General features: G+C 41.8%; 1 protein-coding gene across 2 annotated transcripts in view; it reads left to right on the top strand.

Annotated features, from left to right (window-relative positions):
• Positions 1–25,789, top strand: part of kremen1 (kringle containing transmembrane protein 1) — a 63,350-nt gene that overhangs the window by 12,781 nt on the left and 24,780 nt on the right. For both annotated transcript variants that reach the window (XM_084945804.1, XM_084945803.1), the window contains exons 2-3: positions 11,725–11,887; positions 20,267–20,358. In XM_084945804.1, the coding sequence (XP_084801930.1) occupies positions 11,725–11,887; positions 20,267–20,358 (255 nt within the window). The remainder of the gene's footprint in view (positions 1–11,724; positions 11,888–20,266; positions 20,359–25,789) is intronic.

The following is a 25,789-nucleotide window of genomic DNA, read 5'->3' as shown; positions in this document are numbered from 1 at the left end:
TTTGCGTATGCATGAGGAGGCCCACTCCAGTCAATGCAGAGTGACATTCTCCCTCAGCTTTGCTGGTGCTCTCTGCTGCAGTCAGAGCCCATCAGCTGGAACACACTCCAGGGCAAGAGGGTAAATCAAATACTCAGAAAACAGTAATGAAATACTATAGAGCCTTATGTTCTATGAATTCTATTAACTCTCAAACAAACGATTGTTTTCATTATCAAAGCTCAGTTTAATTCACAGAGAATGGAATTTTAAAGTAGGTTTAAGGCCCCGGGGAGGAAGTGGCTGATGCATGAAAACATTACACAAAATATAACTTTTTGCCACAAAGCTGGATTTATATTATAATGACGTGAAGCGAGCGTTATCAGCTCTGGCCGTGCTGATAGAATAGAAGTGCAGCTTTGCTATCATCTAACAGCTTTCATTGGCTGATGTATTGTTTCCACATTTCAAGGAGAACCGGGGATAAAAACTATTAGCCTTTGGTTTGATTTATTTTGGTCGTGGCCCAGAACCATACAGACCAGCTTCCTGTCTCAGTATTTGTCTTTTTCAACATACTATTAGTATGACTCTGACATAGTATGATTAAGGTAAATTAGCTGTTTTTCTTTCTTTGAATCAAACGTGTTCCAAACGTCTTTCCAGTGATAGGCTGTTTTTTTTGCAAAAAATCTCCACAGGCTGAGTTTCAAAGCAACCATGTATTTTTGTGGTGTCACATGCAGTTTGGAGTTTTGAGAAGCGTAACCAAGAACATAACGAGAGGATATTGAATTGCTACTGTGTGAGACATGACCTGTCCGGCGAACTTTAGTTCTTTTTATACTGTAGTTATGGTTGGGCCAGGGCCACTGAGGTCTGTGTTCTACTGCGGTAGAGTAATGGAAACCACTTTAAATAAATGGAGCGTAATTTTGCTGCTGAGCCTCGGGGTCTGGTTTGTGTCCAGCTGCAGTAGTTTGTGGCTGAAGAGGCAAATTTTCACCTTTCTTCCCTTTGCAGGAAACGCCCACAGCAAGTGACGATTTGACAAGGCTGAGCAAGTGGACATGGCTAAGTGGACAGAGCAAACATTTGGACAAGTGAAGGGAGCAAGCATAGCTAAGCAGACTGAAAACAAAGGAACAAAGCCAGCAGTGGACAGAGCTAAGAAGCCATGCCAGGGAATCTGAGAGTGCAGAACAGAAGCTGGGAAACATGAAACATGTGGTCTTTTTAGGAATATGGAAATAAATTAACACAAGCCGTAAAGCTCTGATATTAGATAACACCATGAAAAGTAGTCCCACCTCAATGCTTTGAGAATGTGAGCTTTTTTGCATTCAAAAGTCTTTAATATATACACTCTAACAAACAGACATAAAAATGATTTACACTCTCTACAAAAAATGGCCTTTTACTCCAAGACATATTATAAGGTTAGGGTTCTTCTTGTTCATCGTAGGTTACCTGAGCTTCAAAAGTTCAAGGACTTCACTTTAAAAGTGCAGAGGAACATCTCTGTCCACTGTTTTCACAAACCACCATTGTCCCTCAAGCCGTGGAGCCGATCATATCCCATTGCACTGCCTTTCAAAGAGGCTTCGAGTCAAAAGGGATGTAACCCAAGTCGCCAGGAGGCCCCGATATAGTTGTCTGTCCTGCAGCAAAGGTGAATACAGCTCTCAGAGGTGAACACAAAACGGGCTGGGTCTGCAGTAGCCTACGTGACACCAGCCCACGACCCACACCGACCGAGGAGTGGTCACACTTGGCCAATGCCATGAAACAAAATCCACTGGCCCTCAATAGATCCTACGTAATGGATCCCCTTCTTAGTGAGGCCGGTGGGATACCCCCTGTCTGTTACCAGAGCCATCTGGTTCCCAGTACTCCTGCTCTTCCCACAGCTGCACCAACCACAATGAAAAAGATCGCTTTCACAGTCAAGATCAGGAACTGGAGACGTGGCTAGTTAAAAGGGGGCTTATGTTGAACATTGCGGTCCCCACTGTAGCAGTCCATTGTGCTCTTGTTATTGTGTCCTTCTAAGTGCACTCAATTGCGGTCTGACAGCGTTTTGTGATTTCATGCGGTGGAAATGTGCTTTATTAATTCTCCGACCTGGTCATACAGGCAAGATAATTACACGAGAAAATTTAAACAAGTCAAGCAAGATCAAAAGTCAGCTCAAATAAAGGTGTCCTTTGGCGAGGTAATTGTTCTGAGGCCTAAAACAGGCAGTATTTGCACCAGTGTAGCAAGGGATTAGCGCAAAATGTCCTGAGTAGGCTGAAGATGAAGATGTTCTCTTTAATGTAAACACATTTAAAGTGTAAAAAATCGAAACATGACGAAGAATGTTGAAGGAAACGTCCAGTTCCTCCATCTGTAGTTTAGAAAGATAGAAAAAACAAACATGCTGAGGCCTTTATTCATATGTGTTTACCACTCTGCAAATGAGCATGTTGGAGATTCATTGAATACAGATGGGTGCATGTTTGCGCTCCACACATGGAGTCTGTTAATCCACCAGTGTAAACAAGAAGTAAAAGTTGCCCAAACCTCAGTATTCAGTATAGATTATGTCCATTTTGTCCACGCTGGCATCCTTGAGTAAGCTTCTTGTTGTCCGTAGCTTCCAAAGCACGAACGAAATCCTGTTTTTGTCTGTTTTAGCTACATATAATGACAACATGTGGTCCTAAGCTTCACTCAAACGCTAGATTAACTTATTACCAATTTCCAGTAACCATGTTGTTCCATTTCTGGAGGCCACACTTACCGAATATCTACAGTAAGTGGCAGACAACATATTTTGTTTTCTACTTTTCAGAGCAATAAAATGAAGCATTTCGACAGCTCATTATCCATTTGGGTAAGCTTTAAAACAAAAACATTGTGTCTATAATTGCAGCTTCTTCAATATGAGAACTATTTTCTTTTCAGGAGGTTTTTTTTTTGTTTCATATCAAAGCAGGACTTGGAGTTAGCAAATGTTTCTTGGAATTTAGAGATTTTTCTGACTAATATGTTACTTTAAGAATAATTATATAGAAATAAATAAAAGAAACAAAGCACAGTAAACATTGAGTAAATGACCCAGATATTCAGATGTGACAAATGTCCTTAGCTTATAAAGTCTTTTATTGGCAAGAAGAAAAGGCTTGTTTCAGATGTTATGTAATAATACTATATAATAATATAAAACTACTGGAAGAAAATAGAGACAATAACCACCTGTTTAGCTACTCTGGTCTCTTAGCTCTATCTGAAACAGATATGAAATATCCCTCCCTACTTACTGACATCGATTTCTACAGTCCCCAAATTAAATTTTTGTGTCATGTATGACTGCTGGCAACAAAAATGTTCCACAACAGGAAATGACCAATCAAAACAGTAGAGCAGAAATCTATAAACTCTCTTCAAAGCAGAAACAAGTAAGTGTTCTGCCAGAAGAAAGCTGGATACTGTCCTAAAAAAGTTCTTCAAAACATAAGGGGATCCGGCTTCCTCTTGCTTTACATCCCGATTCACTCAACGAGAGAATAAACATTCTGTTTTAATAATGATGTCTGTTAAGGATAAACAGGAAAATGGGCTGTGTTTTTGATCTGGTTTCGCAGTTATTTTTTTCCATTTGGTGTTTTTGGGTTTTTGCATTAGCAGGCCCTGTCACATTGATCCCTCTCCCTGAACCTGAGACATTTATTTATCCGAGTCAGACCTCGTCTTCTCTGGACCCTGTAATCACACAGGACCTCTGAGTGTGTGTGTGCTGGGGGATCACTAATGGCTGGACACAAATCCCTGCAACAGCTCTGACAGAACCTCAGCTCAAACAAAAACCACATATAATTTACATTCCTCAGATACCAGGTAACCTGAGCACAAACAGGACGATCGAAAACAGGTGTGTTTAGAGGCAACCCTTCCCATATTCCTTCATGGTTCACCTTTCTTTCAGGTGTAGTCATCTGGCTTTCACGTTACCTTAAGGTGGCATACCTTACAGTGCAAAAGGTATCCCCAGATCATATTTATATATTTTCTGTCTCTTTGTGCTCTTTATTAAACTAGATTGTTTTGGTGTTTTAAAGTTATAATTATATGTTATATATATGTAGAGGTCTCTGCTTTCTGTTGAATAAAATATAAAAACAGATGGTACTTGCTTTTTGGAGCTAAAAAAAATACCTATAAAAAATTCAGCAGCAGTATCTCTTTGCACAAATCACGCCCCAGTTATTTAAAGAAATCCACAAACCTTGTTTTGAGAAAATTTCTACAGGAACTGTTTTCTTTCTCTTGTCTATATTATCCAGATAAAAGAAGCATGGAATCAGCTAACAATACATCTTAACCAAGGGGGATGCATTAGTCTGCCATGTGTAGGTGAACGATACCCCAGATTAGATCAAATTAGCAGTTCAGTTCAATTAGTTTAAATTCAAATTTAGTCACCCTAAAGTGCTTTATATTGTAAGGTAAAGACCCTACAACGCAAGACCCCCTAAGAGGAGGCACTTGGTGACGTTGGGAAGGAAAAACTCCCTTTAACAGGAAGAAAGACACTGTAGAAGAAAGCCAGAGATTAATAATAATAACTAATGATTAAATACAAAGTGGTGTATCATGGTGCATCATGGGAAGCAATGTAACTAAGGGAGGATTCAGGGTCATGTGATCTAGACCTAGGAGCTATGAGCTTTATCAAAATATAAATTTTTAAGCTTAATTTTAAAAGTAGAGTAAAGTGTCTCCAGAATCCCAAACTGAAAACTGGTTCTGTACAGAAGAGGGACCTGAAAGTTGAAGAGTCTGCCTCCCATTCTACTTTTAAATTCTCTAGGAACCACAAGTAACCCCGCAGTCTGATAGCAAAGTGCTCTGTTGGCGTGATATGGCACTATGAATCCATTAAGATAAGATAAGGCCTAATTATTTAGGATATATATATAAGGATTTCATGATTTGCGGCTTTTGTGCAACTGCGTCATAATTTCTGGAAAGAGATTATGCTCTTTTTATTTAAGCACAACTAATCAAGTGCCATAGCAGTAGATGGTCAGCACTAAGGCCAGAGGACTTGAATTGGAGGTAAACTGGCTCTTTAATGAGCTGAAGCCCCGCTGGCCGCAAAGCTTACACAGTGTTACTGCAAACTGATTACTGCCTTTGAAAGATCAGTCTATTGTGAGCAGAGGCGTTAGGGAATTGACAGACGTGCACTCAAACATGCAAACATGTTAGCTCACACACACACATGCACACCCTCAGTGGGCGATATCTACAGTACAGCGATGAGTGGGTGAGAATGGCATCGCCACAATGACACTGGCCCTACCACTGAAGGAACAAAGGAGCCTGTGTGCACGTGTGTGTGCAAGTGTGTGTTCGTCCTTCCTTCCCTCCACATCGGATCCATCTTAAAATACTGCGGCTGCTCTACTGATGAAAATTGCTCCCTTTCATTCTTACTGTAAGTGCATGTGGGGGGAAAGTAGGGGTATGGGGGGAGGGGGGGGAGGGGGGACTGGAATGATGTGGGTAGGAGCTCAGATTAATGCATGTTTTGTCACTGCATATGTTTATCTGAGCATCTGACAGTACAAGTTGACTGGGAGATCATTTTACCATCCATTTACAGGCAAAACAAAAAGAAGAGAGGGAGCTTAAAATACCCCCATGTGAGTCAAACATGGCCATTAGCAACAGTGAGCCATCATGACTTGAATCACGAGCCGTAGATCCTCTGGTTATCAAAGGCTGCCTGCAACGAGGAACCCATATGGGTCGTGTGTTTTTCTTCATCGAAGGCACGCATTAGAGGGACATATTTTCTCTCCCTTAAGCCCTGCATCAGTTGTTTGTTTGCTGGTAAAGGGCCCCAGCACGCAGCTGCACCACAGAGCTGTTCTGGAATGAGATTTGTACCTTGAAACTCAGACCCCTGGCACTGGGGTGTGTGTTTGCTGTTAATTTTACAAGCCTGGGCTTTGTCAGCCCTGTCTATAACACGGGGAAGTGCAAAATAAACCAAGTGTTCACTTCACTGGTGCAGTGGAGAAGAAGAAGAAAATTAGAGCCTGGGTTAACTATCTGTGGTATCATAAAAGCGGTCTTTGTCCCACCCTGATTTACTCTGTGTTTGCCTGTCTGTTTTTCTCTCTTCTTTCTTTTCTGCTTAATTTTGCTTCCCTTGCCATCGCTCTGTCTTTCACAATCCTTCCTGCTGTCTCAGTGCTCTGCTCTAATTTGCAGTTTCGTTTAATTTAAGATGGATCGATCCCAGACGGCCTAATTGTGCACCTTGGAAAGCTCAGCATCTCTATCTCTGTTTCCTCTATGTCCTCACTTAAAGTGCCTGCTTTCTTCTGACTGCAAAAGTCATGTTTACTGTGATGTCTGGAGCTGGTTTAGAGCAGGTTCAGTGGCATGTGTTGAGTATGCAGGAGATTTCCCCTTCTGTTTGTTTAACCCTGTAACCTCTGTTTTCTCATTGTATGGAAAGGGAACTAAACTAAAGACAAAGTATTGAAGAATCAAAGGCAGTGTTAGAGTAAGTATGTTTTTAATGTTTAGAAATACTGACTCTTTTTTTTTCTTTTGGCACATGTTGACTGTGATTAGAGGAAATGGTAAGGAAGTCCCTGGGGGAGGTAATTGAATAAAACACCCTATCCACCCTCATGTCAGCCTAGTTGACAGGCCCCTGATCTCAGTATTTTGCTAGCAACTTCCCTCAAGGGTTTCAGCGAGACTCCAAATGTCCCTTACGTCACTGACAGAGTTTGTAGCCCATCCGTCACTCCCTGAACGTCTGCCAAGTGAAACTCAAAATCGTCCCACATAGTTCCATCCTTGTTCATTTCCAGAGCCAAAGCTAACCTCGTCAGTCTGTGCTGTATTTTATCAGATATTATTTTGGCCTCTACAGGAAACCCTGAAAAGACGGATGCATTATCTTCTTCACTAATTTTGTTGATTGATTTTTTCAAAATTACTTTAGACAACACTAAGTTAGGGGGCCACTGAGTAGATTTTGGTAAAAAAAAAAAAAAATACTTGTATGCTTTCCTTTTTTTTTGCCTCAAGCAACTTCAAACAAAGGGAATTTTGGCAGAACACCCAACCCACCAGCAGATTACACTCTTTCCATTACAGAACTAAATAATAGGGGCTGCACAAAAATGAGATGGGGCCGCGTTTTATAGGTGCTACCCAGAAACTTTGGCAGGGAGTCCTGTGGAGCTGTGGCTACTGTGGTAGTGAACACGGGGGGTGGTGCAGTGGCGTTTTTTTTCGCAGGAAAAGTGGTGGTGGAGGCTATTTTAGGAGTGAATGAGCTTTTGGTTTATGACCTGGTTATCTGAGGCTACAACCTATGACAAAAGCAAGGAATGAAAAGGGGGACTGTAAATACCATTTAGAAGTCATTGTCTGCAGATTTACCTACTTAGAGGCGTCTGTTCTCATCGCTTTGCTTTTTTCTTTGCACTTGCATTGACCCTTGAATGAGGGTGCTTTTAAAAGAAAAACCTCTCAAGCAAGGAGGTGAGGTGTGGTCCATTAACCGCTGAGCTGCCTCCTCTTAGAAGTCACTGACTTCTCCGAAGCATCTTCTAACTTCATTAAAGCAGCCGTAGTTAACGTGCGACTGTCTGTGAGTCAATTTGCCTTTCTGTGATCTTCTGAAATTTACATGTGGATTGAGGATGCTGTTGTACAAAAGGGGAACCACACTTGTGTTACCACCAGCTGTGTCGCCTCTGAAAAGAACTCTGTAACCCCATACATCTGGCCCAGTTTGGCCACCATTAATGGCAACCAGTGCAATGCACTGTATTAATCATGTGTCATTTCTGTCATCTTTGTTTGTAGACTTTGAAACAAAACTTTGAAACATTGCACACATTCTGCGGGCTGCCTCCAGTTTTTGAGCTTTGTTAGTGCCTGAACAAATTGGTTTTAGTCCGTACTGTACATGCTTACTTCTATCATAAACTCATTTTGTGTAATGTTGTTATAGGGGAAATGTTGCTCACGCAGTAAGCCTGTTTTGCTGTCCCCTGAGTCCAAAGCATGTAATAAAGATGGAAGGAAGCTCTTTATGTCAACCCTCTGTGAGGAAGCAGTTGTCTGTAATTATCGCTGCTTTTCATCCCTCCTAGCAAACACAACAAATAAGTGCTCTCGTGTGACCGGGCAACATGTTTCAGAGAAACTATTTGTTTGTTTGTGTTCTTGAGATCACACGACCACAGCCCCATACTGTTTTTGTCGCTTTTCTCACCCATCTTTTTTGGAGCATCAAGTGGATTTCGAGTTGCAATGTGGAAAGCATTAGCCTCAAATCCCAGCAAATATAATAACAGGGCGATTAGTTCTCTCTCTCTCAGTGATTTTCTCCAGTTTGTGTCTTTTTTTTTTTTTTGCCTCTCGTTGCTGGGGTGGTGCTGTATTTTGTGAGCGCAGGGCTTGGTCAAGGGCGAGTCCTCCTCTTCTCTTTCCCGGACTTTTTCTATTTGTAGATCTGCATGTATTTTATTGGAGTTTTTTCCCCATTTTCTCTCGCTTTTATGCGGTGGTGGTTCTGTTTCCCATCACAGTCTATGATGAAACCACAAGAAAGCCCAGGGCCTTGTGACGAGAGCGCAACAGTTGCTTGGTGACAAGTAAGAGGGTGTGAGGAAAGGGCTGGGTGTGTTTGGAGGGGAGTGGGCCTGAAGTGGCGAAGAGCCAATCAGTGGATGAGCTCTTCCTTTTCTGGAGGACAAGGATAAAGGGTCCATACCTACGCCGTTCCAATGCAAAATTGGCCTTTTCTTTTTAGTGTGATAGATGTGTGGGCATCCGCAGGGCTTTTAAATGGGCCATTCATCTTTACGATGGCCTCACTTATCTCAGAGTCCTTGCAGATCTGTTACTTCCCATTCCCACCACAAGCAAATGATGCCTCGAAACCACATGGATCAACCCCCTACCCTCCCACCCCCATCTCTGTAACAGTGGCAAAACGCTGCCATATTTACCCTCTCATCCTGGAAAGCTAACTTGGCCACAGCGGTGCGGGATGTTTGCCAGCGGCAACCCATTCCAAGCGGACCATGTGCAGACAAGCAATGCTTCATCCTGAAACTCAAGAGGAAAGTTTCCTGAAGGAGGAGAAGAGAGAGAGATGGAAGACATTTGCAAAGTCATTTGGCTCTTTCTTTTTGATACAGTGCATTGAGCAGCTCTGCATGCAGCCAAGTTCGGTCAGTTTAATGCTCACTCTGTTTGAGGAGAAGATATTTGAAGGACGTGAGCTCATTTGGGATGCAGTCAGTTGCCCTGTCCCTCCTGATGTTATCCTCTTTGACTTGTGGAGTAACAGCCATGATTGTTTTTGGGGAGCAGTGACTCATAATTGCACTTGTCCTGCTGCCAAAGTCTCAGAAGCAGTGTTTCCCTGTCTTTTTGTTGCCATGACTGCCAACATCCAAAAAATTGTAAATACAATATAAAATCATCATATGAGTCCCATTTTACCAAATGAGGATACGTTACATTAAGAATAATTATCAAGATAAGTGTTGAAGCAGAGCAGCCAGCATTAATCCTGATAAAAAGACACCCCCCCCTGCCAGAAGCCCCTATAAACTCTGCATCTGTTTGCAGGTGCATCTTTTGAGGCCTGAGAAGTGAGCATTATTTAATATGCCTCGTCTGTCCTCTGGATGTCAGCCTGATGATAACTTGTTTCCTCCACTCATCTCATAGCTCCCCTATGTAAGGTTGGCAAGTGCATGACCCCCACTGAAACACCATTAAGCTGTTTTTCCAATTTTATGGAGTCGTGTTCTGCCTCAGCCGCTCTCAGGTGGATTTACGATCTGCTGGTTGATATCCTTGCATGCCAAGACAGTATTAATTTGCTAAGAGAGAAGGGAGCCATTTACAGACAATAGAGTGGCATCATAATTGCAGGAACCTGACACCCTGCAGCTCCTTGCTGCTGTTGAACTGCTGTCAGCCAGACGATGAATAGCTGATAAGCTTGACTGAACAACACAGCCGAAACAACTTTAATTAAAATCAACTTTGGCTGACGCACTGAGAGCAGTCGGGGACGCTGATTTACTCTAAATTAAGTGTTAGCACTACTTTGTGGTGGATGCAAGAAGCTGGAATGCATGTTTGCGTGCAAACTAACTGCTGTAAATATCGCACAGCATGCTGCAGAGTATGGGAAGCTAATTATAAAAGATATGAAACTTTAACAACACTTAGTTTTAGTGTAAGTAACTTAATCGTACATTTATTTACCGCTTCACGTGTACCAATAACACGCAGAGGATTAACTTGGAAGTTCATTGATCTACCACAGAAAATAACTTTTTATCAGTGCTGCTCAGCTCTCCTTATCTGTGCGACTAGCTCAGAGAACCAGCAAAGAACGAACCTGGCAACTGACCACAGAAGTAACGTTTAAAGTCTGTGAGGGTAAAGCATCCCCAAAGAAATGCTTATCTGTGTCAGTTGAAAGAGAACGACAGAAAAGCAACGGCAGAGAAGAAGCGAGTAGACGATAGCGAGAGAGCAGAACAGATGACAACACACCAGAGAGGAAGTTGGGAAACTTTGGATTGAAAAGAGAATATGAAAGAGCCTTGGAGCACAGCTGGCTCACCAAGGGGTATAATGACTGTCATATTGCAGTGCATTAGGTCATACTCAGCCCAGACAGCTTAGCTTGATAAAAGGGGCCGGTCATTGGCGAACCACATACATGGCAACAAGACCCCATGGAGACGAGCCAAACAACAAAGTATTGTTTGCTCCTCATTAATGTTTGACTGACAGGCAAGAAGTAAAACTGTTGTGATATTTATGTGTGCTCTTCTTCTCTGTGGAAATGTCAACTTGTTGCTCTTGCAGCATCTTTTGCACCTTCTGTTTACACAAAAATGAATGCCATACCTGTACACTGAGAAGCCTGTTTTGATCCCCACTTATTAAAGAAAACAGGTTTCCTGATCTATCAGCCATTCAAGTTACGAGCATTTACGTCATCTGTAATCAAAACAGTCACACAATAAATTAATATTTTCCATTGTAATGCAATCAAAAGAGGAATTCAGTTGTAGCTGTTAAAGCTCTCTTGACAGGATCCCCCCCGAGGCTCACTGTGATGAGCGGTGATAGCTCATCATCGTTCCATCAGCCGCTGTTTATTTGAATTCCCTTTTCAGGGAAGAAAAGCTCTGAACCAGCCATTGTTTGCCTTGGGAACCCGGCTTTCTCTTTTTTTCTTGCTCTCAGCCAGATGGTTGTTATACACTTCCTCAAAATTCAATCCATATTTGCTTTTGCTCCATATCTGCAGGGTCTTTTCTTTTCTTTATGCTCGTGTGTTTGCATTAATTGAAACAATGTTGTCATTGATCTTGCTTTAACATTTTTTTTTGGCCAGAGTTTAAAATGTATGGAGCCTGTGCAAAGAACATAATTATTCCAAACTTTTCGTCTATAATCATTCCAAAGACATTAAAAAATTTAATAGCACAAGTAAATTTCACAGTCCAGATTCTCAATAAAGCAGGACACATGTGTGGCTGAGTTTTACGCGCCTGTTTAAAAGCTTTCTCCAAGTGTTTGATTTTCAGTTTAATACATGGCTAATTCCTTACTGCAAACATTAGAGGCTGCTTTATAATCGTAGTTCACGTTCTCTCTCTCTCTCTCTTTTTACAGAGTGTTACACTGCCAACGGAGAAGACTACAGGGGCTTCCAGAACCAGACCAGCCTGCATGGGGGTAAACCTTGCCTTTTCTGGAATGAGACCTTCCAGCACCCTTACAACACCCTCAAATACCCGAATGGAGAAGGAGGTCTGGGCAGCCATAACTACTGCAGGTGAATATTTTACTTTCCACAGAACCATGGAGCCATAACTTTAATTTCAGTGGTCACTGGGACATAAAAACTGCAGAATCAGACCCAATGAAAAATCCCTCAAAAGTTGGTCGACTTTACCTCAAATTTGAAGTTTATATAGCTTTTACAGTAAGCTAGTCATCTGCTATACATGCGCACAGTTTCACAACATAAAAGCTTCATTCGTGACGCAATCCAGAACAGTATCTGTGTTCAGCTCAACAGAGCACTGAGCAAATGCCATGCTAATTCACATTGTGGATAACAAGAAAAAGTTAAAAAGTACATTTTTACAAGATTAATGAGATGTTTGCCACCATCCACACAGCTGAAATAAAACACTGCGATCTGCTAATGCATAGAATTAAGAACTTAAACTCCAGTACATCACAAGATACAAATAAAAAGCCTGAAGTAAAGGGATGTGCACAGTCGAATTTGTCTTCTTTCTTATCTCTTTGCTCACAAGCTCTCAGATTTCGCATTTTCAATAGAAGTATTTAGTTAGAAGAGAGTGGCATTGTTGTTTTCATCACAAAATATGAAGCTGCCGCCAGCAGCTGTCAGCTTGCTAACTGGGCTTAACACAAAGACTGGTAACAGGTGGAAACAAGTGGCCTGCCTTTGAGCAAAGGTAGCAAAAACCACTAATGAACACGTTGTATTCTGTTTGTTTCATCCTTACAAAACCGAAGCTCATGACCAGTAATTTCCTAGCCTGGAACCACTGCTCCAAAACTGTTTCTGTTCAACCTTTTTTCTTTTTATACCTTTGTTACGCTAAATCCAGGATGGACTCACTTCCCTCGGAGGTCACACTCACCTCAAAGTGACCTGTGCATCCATAAATTCATTTAAGTGATTAATAAATAAGGCCTGATTTCACAAATGCAGTTTTTGATCTTTTGTTGACAAGGATTTCAGCGTCTAGATGTAGAGCTAAGGGTAAAAGTTCATTTTGGCATTTCTCTGCAAGCTTCACTCGTTTCCACACACAGCCTTTTGAGCAAGCTTTACTGGCGGTTGCCTGGAAGAATAACAAATTTTTCCCTCATGCTGTTTGTTGTAAAGCAATCTTCTTTTGTGTTGCAGAGCCATCAGATTTACCACAAAGTCCTAAGCTGTGGCTCACAGTCTAAGCCTGCCAATTATATAAGCACTTATCTTGTTTTTGTTTATGATGATGATCATTTGTTATTGATTAGTAGCACCTTAAAAAGTTTCTTTTCAATACTGCTGTTTGACGGAGCTTTGGACAAAGCACTTGACTTTGTGAATAATTTAGAGTCATGTTGTTGTTGTCTTGCAAAGGGTTTAAACACCAGGGACCAGCTAAGACATTTGCCTCTGAATATTTTATATGTAGTACCAGAGGAGAACGTTTAGCCCTGTCATCGCAAGGACGCAAATACGCCTGAAGAGTTTGTGTAAGCAAATCTCTATTCCTCATCCCTGGAATGTGAAGGGACACAGTGGCTTTGGGTGTCTAGCAAGCCCTTTCTCTCCATCAGTCACACTCCAAGTACAACTGTCAATATTGCATGCACAACTATCAAACTTGTGTATTTTCAGGGAGCCACACTCATTCGTGAGTCAGTTCAAATTCGCAGAGACGTCCAGAACAGTGGCTTGGCCCGGATCGCCCGGCCATAAGAAACAGAACACCCCTTCCTCCTCCTCCTCCCGGGCCCAAAGCCTCTCTATGTCATGGTTGTAAACTCGTAACGGAACAATGCTTTCAAGTGGCACTGGACAGATTTGTTTTTACTTCAGCTGGATGGGAATTCGGAAGATTTATGAGCAGGATACATGCAGAGGTTGGAGAAAAGCTTTCCTGCGTATTAGAAGCGTATTATGTCCAACACACCATTCAAAATGGACATCTTCATTATTGGGATTTGGCTGTTTTCTTGGTCCCTGAAGCAGTAAGCAGATTTTCCAAGTCATTGATAGCACGTAGCTTTGCTTCACTCACGACAGAGGGATTTCTGTCACTTAGGGCTGTAGCAACAACTGTTTTCAGAGACCCTCCTTGTAAGGAGTCACCCATCAGCATTGCTATGGGAAGCAAAGTGGCCTGTTCATTGTGGAAAGATGAGGGATGGCATTTTTGTCTGTACAAGGTCAAGCATTTGTGAATGTCTGTGCATGTTGTTGACTGCAAATGTTATGAACATACCCGCAGAAGAGGGAGTTATCCCACTGCATAAAAATGTGTAATGCTTGATTTGTTTGATCACAGAAAGCTGGCTCACGAGATGGATTTTTCCAGCCATGTGGGAAAGTGTCTTGGACATTGTTGCCCAATTTGAATTGTAAATCTCCTTATTTGCATGTGGTGCATCTTGCAATTCAAATTGTTTCCAGTGTTTCTTTAACCCTCTTTAACCTTCAGATGCTTTCTCATCTCCCTGACCTACCCATGTTTGTCTCTCCTCTAAGGTTTAGATTTTTGTTGACGGTTCTGGCTTGAAAACAAAGAGGTGGTAATCCTTGGACAAAAGGAGAAGTACCAGCAAGAAAATGGAGTAAAATGAGGAGAGCCAGGGAAATGTTGGCATGTCTGACTGTTAGGCCAATTGTAGTGTTAAGAGGTGAGAATTGAAGCCAGTGCCCAAGTGGAAAGTGTGAATCCAGGAATCATCAAACATCTTAATTTTAACACACAGCTCCAAGCAAATATCAAGTTTTGTGAAGCAGAGAAGTAGAGGATTACAAGCTGACTTTTAGTCCCATCATTGGCGTTTTTTCTGCTGGTGATTTATTGGAGAGGGCACCAGAGTGGTGCTGAAGAAAGAACCCTAACAGCCCCCACATTTCATTTTTATAGCCTGCTATAAAATATCCAAGTGAAAACAGGGGGAAACTGGGCAGAGGGGAAATGTCACATTATTCCCCTGCAAAGAAAGGAGCACAAAGCTTCAGGAAAAGGACAAGAGCTCTCATTTCTAAGCTGAGTCTTAGCAAGGCAGTGAATATCACATCGCTAATTATCAGCCTGGTTGGATTTTGAGTTGATTTCTTGTTATGAAATAGATGTTAATTCTAACTCTTGGTGTTGAGCTCGGATGTTGCGTCCTAATAATTATGCAGTTTTACGCTTAAAAAAAGGCACTTTTTTCAGACCTTAAGCACTTCTTTGACATTTTGGTAATACTTTGTGACATTCATAAGAAGAGCATCACAGAAATAGAAATCCTGATTTATATTTCATTTGTTCGTTCTAATCCACTGTTCCTTAAGGGCTGCTATTGGACTGCATTAGTATGAGGGTGTGAATTGCTTGAAGGTTCAGTGGGTGGTTGAATAGCTTTGCCATCCATTTGATGGCTATATATATGCAGGTGTGTGTGTACGGTAGGATTTATGAGTGTTCAGTATGGCTTCTAATGCTTTTCCCTTACATAGATGAGATAATGGAAATGCCAGAGTGAAAAGTGTTCCCCAAGTTGATTGTAATTGAATCTCCATGATGTTAGGTGCAAATTTGAGGTCAGACAAACTGCAGCCAAGTTGTCCACTGGTGGTATTACTTTATTGTGATCCCAAGGTGCTGCTTTGTTAAATTGAGGAAGTTAATAGAAGTGTCCCACAAGAAGATGTACAGTGTTGCAGTAAAGCATCTCCCATCAACATTATAGTAATATCAGAAGCATAGAAGGAACAAACTTCCTGTACTAAAATGTTCTCCTTATTTGAGCAGGTTTTTGTGTTTGGTTTACAGATGGTTTGGTTTCTTTCGTCTTCGTTTTGAGATGTTAAGAGATTTCTGCCTCCATTCAGTGATGCACACCGCTGCTGGATATGTCTGGGGCGATCGTGGCTCAAGAGTTTGGAGTTCGTCTTGTAATCGCAAGGTTGCCGGTTCGAGCCCCGGCTCCGACAGTCTCGGTCGTTGTGTCCTTGGGCAAGACACTTCACCCGTTGCCTACTGGTGGTGGTCAGAGGGCACGGTGGCGCCAGTGTCCGGCAGCCGCGCCTCTGTCAGTGCGCCCCAGGGCGGCTGTGGCTACAATGTAGCTGCCATCACCAGTGTGTGAATGTGTGTGTGAATGGGTGGATGATTGTGTAAAGCGCTTTGGGGTCCTTAGAACCAAGTAAAGCGCTATACAGACCATTTACCATGTTTGGTTTGGGGAACAATAATGAGCTCCTGATTGTATAGTATTATATTATAATCCACATTTTATCATTTTATCTGTGTCTCCAAGATGTAATTTGTTCTGTTCAGACTACTTTGGTGTGTGGTCCTATGTCCGGGTTAAATAATCTTTAAATAAGTGTATTAATACTGTGATACTTTGTTTTCTTAAACCATACTCTCTATTTTTTTTTGCTGCCCTTTGCATTGCAGATCACAGCACGTTGTTGTCCTTGAAGCAATTAACTTCTGCCTTATACAGACTGATATTGACTGACTGATCTTTGCTGATGCCGGTGTTCATCTTTTGCAATGTTTTTGGAGTTTGAGCGAATACAAATAGTGGATTGGTCAATCTGAGTTATTTTGAAAAATCACTTTTGGAGCTAGGTGGTTTTAAAGTATTTCCTGCAACTTGGTTTGTGGTGTACAAAAAAGTTAACAGTGTGTTAATCAGCAGCAGTGTCCTGTTTCCTCAGGCCTCACTGTCAACAGCTTTCATTTGGGTATGTTTTGTGCTGAAGAAATTGTTTAAACAAAAACTGATCTGCTGATTACCCAAAGCAGTGAGGACTGTTTATCTCAAAGCATACACCAGTCAGCCACAACATTAAAACCAATGACAGATGAAGTGAATAACACTGATCATGTGGTCGCAATGCAAATTATCTGCTGGGAAACCTCAGGTCCAGGCAGTCATGTGGATGCTACTTTCACACGTACCCCACCCCCTCTCGCTACGCACTGGGACAATGCTCCCAGCCGCACTGCAAAAATGCTCCAGAATGGCTCGAGGAACATGGCCCGGCCTCCAGAATCCCCGGATCACACTCCGATTGAGCATCCGCAGGATGTGCCATAACAGGCCAGAGCCACAGAGGCCCCACCCTGCAACCCACAGCACCCAAAGGATCGCGTGCCAACATCCTGTTGCCAGACACCCAAAGGCGATCTTGTGTCCATGATCCAATCAGACCAAGCTGTTTTTGTGGGCTCACATCACCTACGCATTATAGGCAGGAGGTTTCAATGTTGTGGCTGATCAGTATATAGTTTCTGTTGCTGCTGTGAGTGCTGTGAAATCATTTCATTTCCCTTAAACATATCAAATCTCAGAAACTGATATTTTCCAGGCACGTTTAAACCAAGATTATTGACATAAAAGATATCAATAAAAGTAAGGTAAAAAAGTATGAGGCTGGTTTACCAGCAAGACAGGACACGGGAAGATCACAACTTCACATTTAGCACAAGTAGACCATGAGAGAGCAACAATAGACAGTAGACTATACATATCAGCCTACAACTGACAAGCCCTCTTCTTCAATACATGCATTCATGGAGCACAGCAGCGGGCAGCAGTTTGCATGCTAAATCATCCAAGTCAATTAAAGAGTCTTCTCTCAGGCAGTAAATTGCCAGACTCTGATCTGCTGTTGACCTCAAATCCCTATCCAGACAAGCCTCTCGCCACCACTGTGCAATCAGCATTTCTCTACTCTCCAATTCGGAAAAATGATGAATGTGACTCTTTCAAGTTTTTTTTTCCATATCTTCAATTGTTTAAACAAAAGTCACTGTAGAATCTCGAGTTTATCTCATGAAAAAATGTTAGGACGTTTCATTTCCAGATTTCCGGAATTTGAAAACATAGTCTGAAGTAAAGGATTTTTTTTCAGTAGTTACGTGCAGTTTCCGTGCCAGGCATCGTACATTTTGGGATTAACGTAAAGGAAACCTTTTGAACAGCAGCCAGCTAACAACAGCTGTTTTTCTCAATCTTCGTCTGTAAGCCCCTCTTTCCTTCAAATGCGCAGCTTCGGAGCCTTTGAGGCAAAATGCAATGTGGCTATAATTGGCTCAGTACCAAAGTGTGTGGCTCACTCTGAGCAAAATGAGTCAATCAGCGTAATTGTGCCAATTAAATGTCCAAACATCTTCTGTGATCTACCTCTGGGTATGGGAGTGTTTCAACAAGTTCATCTACTCAGAGCCAAGCAGGCAATCTGTGACGCACACAGAGGTGAATGTAACCTCAGACACACACACACATACACACACACAGACAGACACACTTTATGCAGTATATATATATATATGTAAAATGGATTTCCGCATTACAGTTTCTGCCGATCTGCCCTATGCTACCTCAGCTGTCTGCTTTCCACCTTCCATTTTGACCCTCACACACACTCTGTATGTGTGCGAGCTGGCAGCTCGAGGCAGGATTGATTATATTTCCCAACTTTTTGGGCTTGCCTGTTCATTTAGCCCCGTGGATGATGTTCTCATGCTTTTACTGAAAGGGTGTGTGCAGGTGTGTGTGTGGGTTAGAAAAAGGATAAAATGCTATCTGAGCTCCAGGGTTTTGGTGAAAGCTCAGAGAGGGGGAGCACACTACATCATGTACTGTTCAAAGATGTCAGTAGGTCAGATTTGGGTTGGGTGGTCTGCTGGATGGATGTTTTTTTAATGCTAATGGCTGTAATTCATGCCTGACTTTTGGAGGGATGATTAAGAAAGTGCACTAAATTACATAAGTGGCAGCACTATCTTAGGTTTGTTCTTGGAGTCTTATTTCAAATAGGACTATTATGTGTTGACAGGCGCAGAAAGGAAAGAAGAGGAAGAAGAAATGGAGAAAGGGTATATGTATCAGTGGTTTTATGCTTGGACCCAGTTTTTTTGCTCTTTTCCGCCATTTTAACAGTAGCCTCGGGGTAAACAAACAGGTGTCTGCCTCCAATTTGGGTGGAGCGACAGACAGATCTGCACTCATGATATCAAGTCCAAATTTACTGGCAACCAAGGCTGGTTTCCTGTGAACATGGGAAAATTTTAGGTTGAGGTTGAGAGAGATTATCGTGACTAGATGAGCCTTTTCTTTAAGACTCCCATGGCCAACAGGATGCAATAAAGAAAGCCATGTTTGCTAGGAATTCAGAGTAAAAGCTTTAAGGAGCTTAAACTTCAGTTCAACTCTGAAAAGTCTTCTTTGTCAATGCCTCATTCTCAGTGTGAAAAGAGAGGAGGAAACTCAGGATAGTGTGTTAGATAGCAGAATAAAAGACGTGGAAACGCCCTTCACAACTGTGCGCACAAAAGGTGAAACGGGATAGTGCAGCGCTGCAGGGCTTTGTCAAGATGCTACAATGAGGTGTGTCAAAAGAGATGAAGAAAAGGTTTTTGGCAATTACCGTCAGCACTAAAAAATAGCGATGTCATCTTAGAAGGCTTCTTTAGTCAGCAGAGAGTGTATTTTTCCAGTTTGGAATAATCTTGAAATGGAGCTTAAAGAGATGAAGCAGACCAAGTTGCGCTTCCGCTGCACACTTGCTGCTTTGACTTTATTTATCGACAAATTAGAAGTTACTGTAAAGGTCATGATTTACAAAGCTGGATGATTACCCTGGAGATATGAAGCCTGCACAAGGCTTTTAGGTATCTTCAATCCCACTTCTCATCGCTTTTGTAAGTGAAACTGAAAAGGAAAAGCACTGAGGGGCCCATCAGCCTTATTCTCATGGGTTTAAAGGGCCTTGATGAGGATCAAAAGAGGCCATAGTCTCTGACAAAAGCTTGGCCCCATCAGCCGTCCTTTTTTTTAGGTCTGTGTCTGGCCCAGAACAAAGAGGCTTTCCCCCCAACCTCTAACTAGACCAATTGGACTGGCTCTTGACTGGCATGCAGGGTCGAGCCTCCAGAGTACAGAGGAAGGGGTGAAACCAACAAGCACCAAAGGGTGCTACTAAGGATGACTGACACAGCTGAGATAATCTCCTTTTGAAACATAGTTGAGTATTCAGTCGATAGCCGGTCTTTTTGACCTGATATCCCACTATCATTTCTTCTTCCCATGCTTTTCCCTAACCCTTTTTTTTCAGCTCTCCTCAATCTTTACTCTGAGAGAGAGCAATCTGATGCATTCACCCATCATTTTTTTAATAATAGATATCTCAGTACGTGCAAAATTTCCTTATTTCCACTTTAAACAAAAAATGTGCACAACAACAAACATCTGGAAAGAGCAGGGCAAACACCAACCAGTTTTTAAATGAAGCGGGTTGTTAAACAGGGAAACATTGCAAATTATGTGCTGCTGTACTGTCAGATTATAATTTTATAATCACAAGAGGAGCTTCAACTATTCTTCCCACTATTTGTTTCTTGTTTAAAATTATCCAATGCAGGCAAATGATTGTTATAATTTTCTGCAGGAATCCTGATGGGGATGTTCAGCCATGGTGCTACATTGCAGATCATGAGGACGGGATCTACTGGAGATACTGTGACATCCCTACATGCCAGAGTAAGAGACTGCCACTTCTTTATCTCGCTCTCTGTCTTCATCCCTTCCATGCACTCAGGGGCAAATCTTGGGCATACGGTCCAACCACTTTCATTGCTATGCTCATCTTCTCGCCTGCTATGAATAGCTTTTATGGACTGCGGTGGCTTGTACACAGCTATTATCATCTAAAAAATGTCTCTAATTGCCTTCCGTCACTCCTCCTCCTGCCATGCCTGGGCCTGTCTTCAAGCTGTCACTGCCTACTTGTGTGTGTGTGTGTGAATGTGTGTGTGTGTGCATTTTTGTATATATCTATCTTCATAAGTTTCCCCCTTTGGCTTTGCAGCTTGTTTTGACATGCTTTTTTGATGTGAGCGACTATGTGCATCTACCAGTTTGTGGATGCTTTTGTGTGTTTTGTTCACATGTGGGTGTGAGAGTTTCCCTGTCCAGTAATTCCGGGATTAATATGTGTGATGGACTGTTTACACAGGGAGATTTAGTGCTTCTGTGTGTCTTCTCTACTAGTTTGGCACATATCTAGAAAGAGCTGCCTGTCTTTAATCCCGGTGCTTTTGTTCCCTCCACCTTTTTAATCGCTCCTGTTGAAAACAGACTCTGATGGATCAGCCTAACACTGTTTTTGATGCCAAATATCTGAATACCCGCAGAGGAGATTCAGATCTAGTGATTTATGGCAAGTAACTGGTGCACATGCTGATGTTATTAAATGCAAACAATGTGTTGTTATAAAAGTGCCAATAAAGTTGGGAAACAAATATTATTTTAATAACTAAATTAATCTGATAAGTGAGCACAACAGGAGAGATAAAGGCAAAAAATTTTACCAAGCAGAGCTTGACTGATTTGTTTAACTTACATAAATATTCCATTTTCCTCTTCAGTCATGAATAACATTCCATTTAATCTGATCAAACCCTACTTTATCACTGCGTGCCTGAGATTCCTTCTCTCTCTTTATGTATTTTCTATTATTATTTTTCCAAATCCTTAAATATCTATTGTACTTCTCCTGTGGCTGCCTGAGACCTTTTCATTCCTTAATATTTAATGTGTGTAGTGTTTAGTTATATCTGCAGTGCTTACCACTGTCACCGCATTAAGGGTCTAACCTGTTGTGCAGCCGGGGTCTTTCTGTGTGGAGTTTCCACGATCTCCTTTTGCCACCACGGGCTTTCTCTGAGGTTCTCTATAGTGTGAACACTTGTCTTTTTTAAAGCGTCAGCCCCGTGTTTGACCCCGTCTCGTGATTAATACCAGCTGAGCTCTGGTGTTTCCATGCCCCTCAAAAACATAAGCAGGTATAGCCGATAGATGGATGTGTTAGTGGGTTTTCGCTTTGATGCTCTAGTCCGAAAATCCTAATTAATAAAGACTAAAGACCACAAAAAAGAGGTAAAAAAGAAGAAGAAAATGCAGCCTGTCTTGGAACTTGAGGTAAAACAGTAGAAATAGTGCAGGTGCAAAGCTGCAAAGCTTGCAGTAGGTACTACGAGGCACTACTAGGCCTCAAGAACCTCCCAGCCCCTCTAGCTATCCCACCATTGTCCTGTCTGAGTAGCATGCCTGACTAAAGCCTGCTGTTTGAATGGCCCGGAACCCATTAACCCGTCTAATAATGCCTGTTGGCTGCACGGCCTGTGTGTATAGCCATAGTTATCCTCGGTATATTATGCATATAGGAGCTTGTCTGTATCCCATTAGAGTTTTGACTGACCTATTTCAGACAACTGTCCATTTAGCACAGTGTGTTTTTCCTCCCAAACCACAAAGGTTTGGAAGAGCAGTGTGTACATTGAGAGCTTGTCACTGTCTTTGGTAAAATTAGGCCAGCTTTTATTCTGTATGGATATACCATGTGCTGGTTGAGCCTTGTTTTTGTTTGGGATCCTAGTACTGCGTATGTAACCCATCCTTGTGACATGTGGCCAATTTTCAGCTGCTCAGAGCTTTGCCCATATCAAGTGCTGCCTTACATGATCGTTCCCTTTTTTGTTTGGCTGTTGAAAGTTAGATAGAGCAATGAAACATAAGAAAAGGAGATGGGGTGTGCTGCGAGCCAGGCATTCAGTGTCATGAAAACATGCTTGTTTGGTGGAGACGGTTTCTCCCTGCAGGGGTACGAGGCAGCTTTCAGACACGAATGCTCTGTCTCATCTATTGTAAAACCACAATCGCCACGTGGTGCCTCACCTTCTGGCGCTGCGTGTTCTCAATCTTCTGCGTTTGAAAGCTTCGGCTGCCAAGTGAGAGAATGCTGATGTTCTTTCGGTGTCAGTGTTCTCAGTCTGCGGCTGGCTACAATAGCCTCAAAAACACTGTGGTGTGCCAGAGGAAAGGCAACAGTGGTCTGTGTTTTCATTTTGTCTCACTTTTGTTTTGTCTGTGCCTTCGTTTTGTCTGCTTTTTTGCTTACGTTTGATGTCGTGTGGTTGGTAGTGGGTCGCCACTCGCTGAGCCACCTGCCGCAGCCTTGCTAGTGGTTCGTCTGTGATCCAGCTGGGTTTCCTGTCATCTAGGGTCTTGCCACCCCTGTTGAGGGTGACACACCCTGATGGAGCATCCACAGGCAGGCAGGTCACACGAGGCCAGGAACACATCGTCTGACAGTGTAGATTACAGTGTAGGTCAGTACATTTGTTGATCTTAGTAATCCCTCATGACAGCGTCATGTGGTGAAATTGTCTAAACATTTCAAAAAGGCACGCTGTCAGTGCACGTCTGTACACAATGACAGCTGCGCAGCAAGTTATGTCCTAAAGGTAGAGCCGCTCCTCGTTGCCAGATCTGTAAATGCTCGCTGTCGTTATATATTGAAGTCCACATCTTGCTTCGAACATTAGCCTTGCTCTTCTGACAGCAGTTCTAAACATTTTCACATAACTAAAATCTCAATTCCCCTAAAATTATCTCATTATTAAACTGCACTGAATGTTAAGAGTTCTTTTGAGTAATGTGACTCTTTCATTCATTGTGAAATGTAATTTTCTCAACGTTGTAGGTGAGTTGAATGCTGATGCATTTTAACCAGGCTTTTAGTGTGCCGAGAGGACTATGTTTTAGCAATGAGCTGTAGAAAGCAGCAAGTCCACTCAAGTCCTCCAACTAAGTGATCATATCTGTCGTGTCTTCCTAAACCCATACAAGTATTCCTGAAACAACATACACAACGTGATAACGTGCACGTCAGAAGGCCTCAACACACCCATTTTTTGACCCAGAGACTGAAGGTTAAAGCTTGCCTGTGATGGGTTTGGGTTGATGTGCACACATGTGATAATGTTAAACTCAATGTAAAAAGCTCCATTCTACAGGGTGCCAAGTTAAAGGTGACGCCACTCATTTTTTACATGCAATTTTACATGCAATTTTTCACGCGTTCCACAGAGGCCATACTATAGATCATAATAACAGCTTGTGAAATCATTTTCTGAGGAAGGATATATAAAGGATGGACATGGCCACACTGATGTCACAAGTAAAGTAGTAAATTCCCGTTGTAACACCTCAAGCTGAGCATTTTGATCATGGCTGTCTTGGTATCTTGACCATGGGGTGAATGTGTCAGAGCAACCATCCTGCCTGCTCATGCTCTAGTGACTTGTCAATAACAAGACAAGTCTACCCTAAATAATAATATCAGTAGAGACCAGAATGTTTGCTGAAGAGTCACTGCTGGCTGTTAGAAAGAATGCATTTTAAGGAACTTCAAAACTGGTTTTACATTTCAGACTTAAAAGCTACATCCATCCTTTATATACAGTCTGTTGGGAGGAAGGAATTTTCTAATGAGGTGGAAGGAAAACCTGCGACCAAACCAGCAGGTTTATTAAATTTAAAACAAAGCCAACTGCTAAATCCATTAATTCAAAGTGAGACAGTAAGTGGGAGGTAAAAGAAAAATGAGTTTGTGGTTACTTGCATTGACAGCAGATTCATCAAACATTAGCTCAGTTTGAAAATATGCTTTACTCACTTGTTAAAACATGCAGTCATATTAGTGATTGATAAGATGACAAAAAAAACACGAAAAAAAATCTGCTTAAAATTATAGACCTAACTTTTTTACAAAGGATTCTGTTGCTGTACGTCTCTGTTGTGATGTTCTGAAATGCTTGTTTACATGACCACTGACAGTGTGATGGTTCCTTCCCTAAAGCATTCCATACTGCAGAGATATTTTCTTTTGGTGTGGCTCCTTGAAGCTGACACGCATTTGCTTGATGCTATGCGCTGACTGAATTTGACTGACAGAGTGAAACTGTCAGGGTGAAGTCCTCAAGCGTTTGCCAAGATAAAGTCGCTTTGATGTGCACATTGGAAGCTCATCTTTCAACAGCATATAACCAAGAAAAACTTGTTATGCCACTGTGTTCCTGTAGTATGGAGATGTGGAGCATTTGAGTTTTCCCCTTGGTTTCCTTCACTAGAATAGTTTGAAAATACATTTTTCCATGACCAATCCTAGGAATAATAAGAGTTGATAAACCCAGCTAAGCTTGCCCATGTTGCCGATTTATTTCAAGTTATATAGACTATGTGAGTGTGGTGTACAGTCTTTGTTTATTTTAGACATTGTTGCTGTGGCTGACGATACCTGCTGGGTGGTGTTAGGATGAGAGACATTATCTTTATGCCAATATTCCCTTAAGCTCTGTGATACTTTAAGATATCATTTTGTTACAGAGCTGTCAATGTGTTTGCACCTCACTTACAGTAAGTTATTCTTTTATCTGTTTAAACAATTGAGGGAATGTCTGACTAACGCTGCCGGTCAACATGCAACAATAGTCTCAATATGAGCAGCACTACACTCATCTGGCAAGGCTAACCAGTCACACCTTAAAAAGCATTAAAACAAAGCAGTAATGTGTTTGGTTCAGGTTTTATTGCTGAATGTTGAGGTAAATATGAAGTGTTGAGATAAGTGCCTTCATTTACGGTGATTTATGATGATGCTAAATGCCCCTTTGAAGTTGCGGATCACCTTAGTAAACCCTGACGTACTCTTGAGTGAATGCGATCAGGTGTGCTTGTCCTCGTCGTTCTTGTTCAGTGTTTTGTGAGGAAAGTGGACAGTCTGCATGTCAAAGGTTTATAATGTCTGACACGAGTGTTTCTTGGACTTAACTTACTTTTGAAGTTGCTATAAATGTCCATCGTCACTGCTTAAATACAAGCTGTAAACTTTAATGAAACCCTTTCCTTGTAGTGTAGATTTTTGTCCCCATTATATAGAAAGATGCAGTATACCACATCCTTCCACCCAGTTAATGATTTGGATTCAGTTAGTAACAAAAAGTAGAACCACTGGGTTTGTAAGGTTGTGATTAATAAAAACAATCTAAAGGGCATCAACCAGATTTTTTGACAGTTTATATAAATCTACTAAATACAGGATAGTTCAGGGTTCACAGGTGTTTTTGAT

This window comes from Perissodus microlepis, chromosome 12 (assembly GCF_051167445.1).
Source record: "Perissodus microlepis isolate ML-2025 ecotype Zambia chromosome 12, ASM5116744v1, whole genome shotgun sequence".
NCBI lineage: Eukaryota > Metazoa > Chordata > Actinopteri > Cichliformes > Cichlidae > Perissodus > Perissodus microlepis.
The sequence above is the reverse complement of the archived record's forward strand: the minus strand, read 5'-3'. Positions and strand labels throughout refer to the sequence as shown.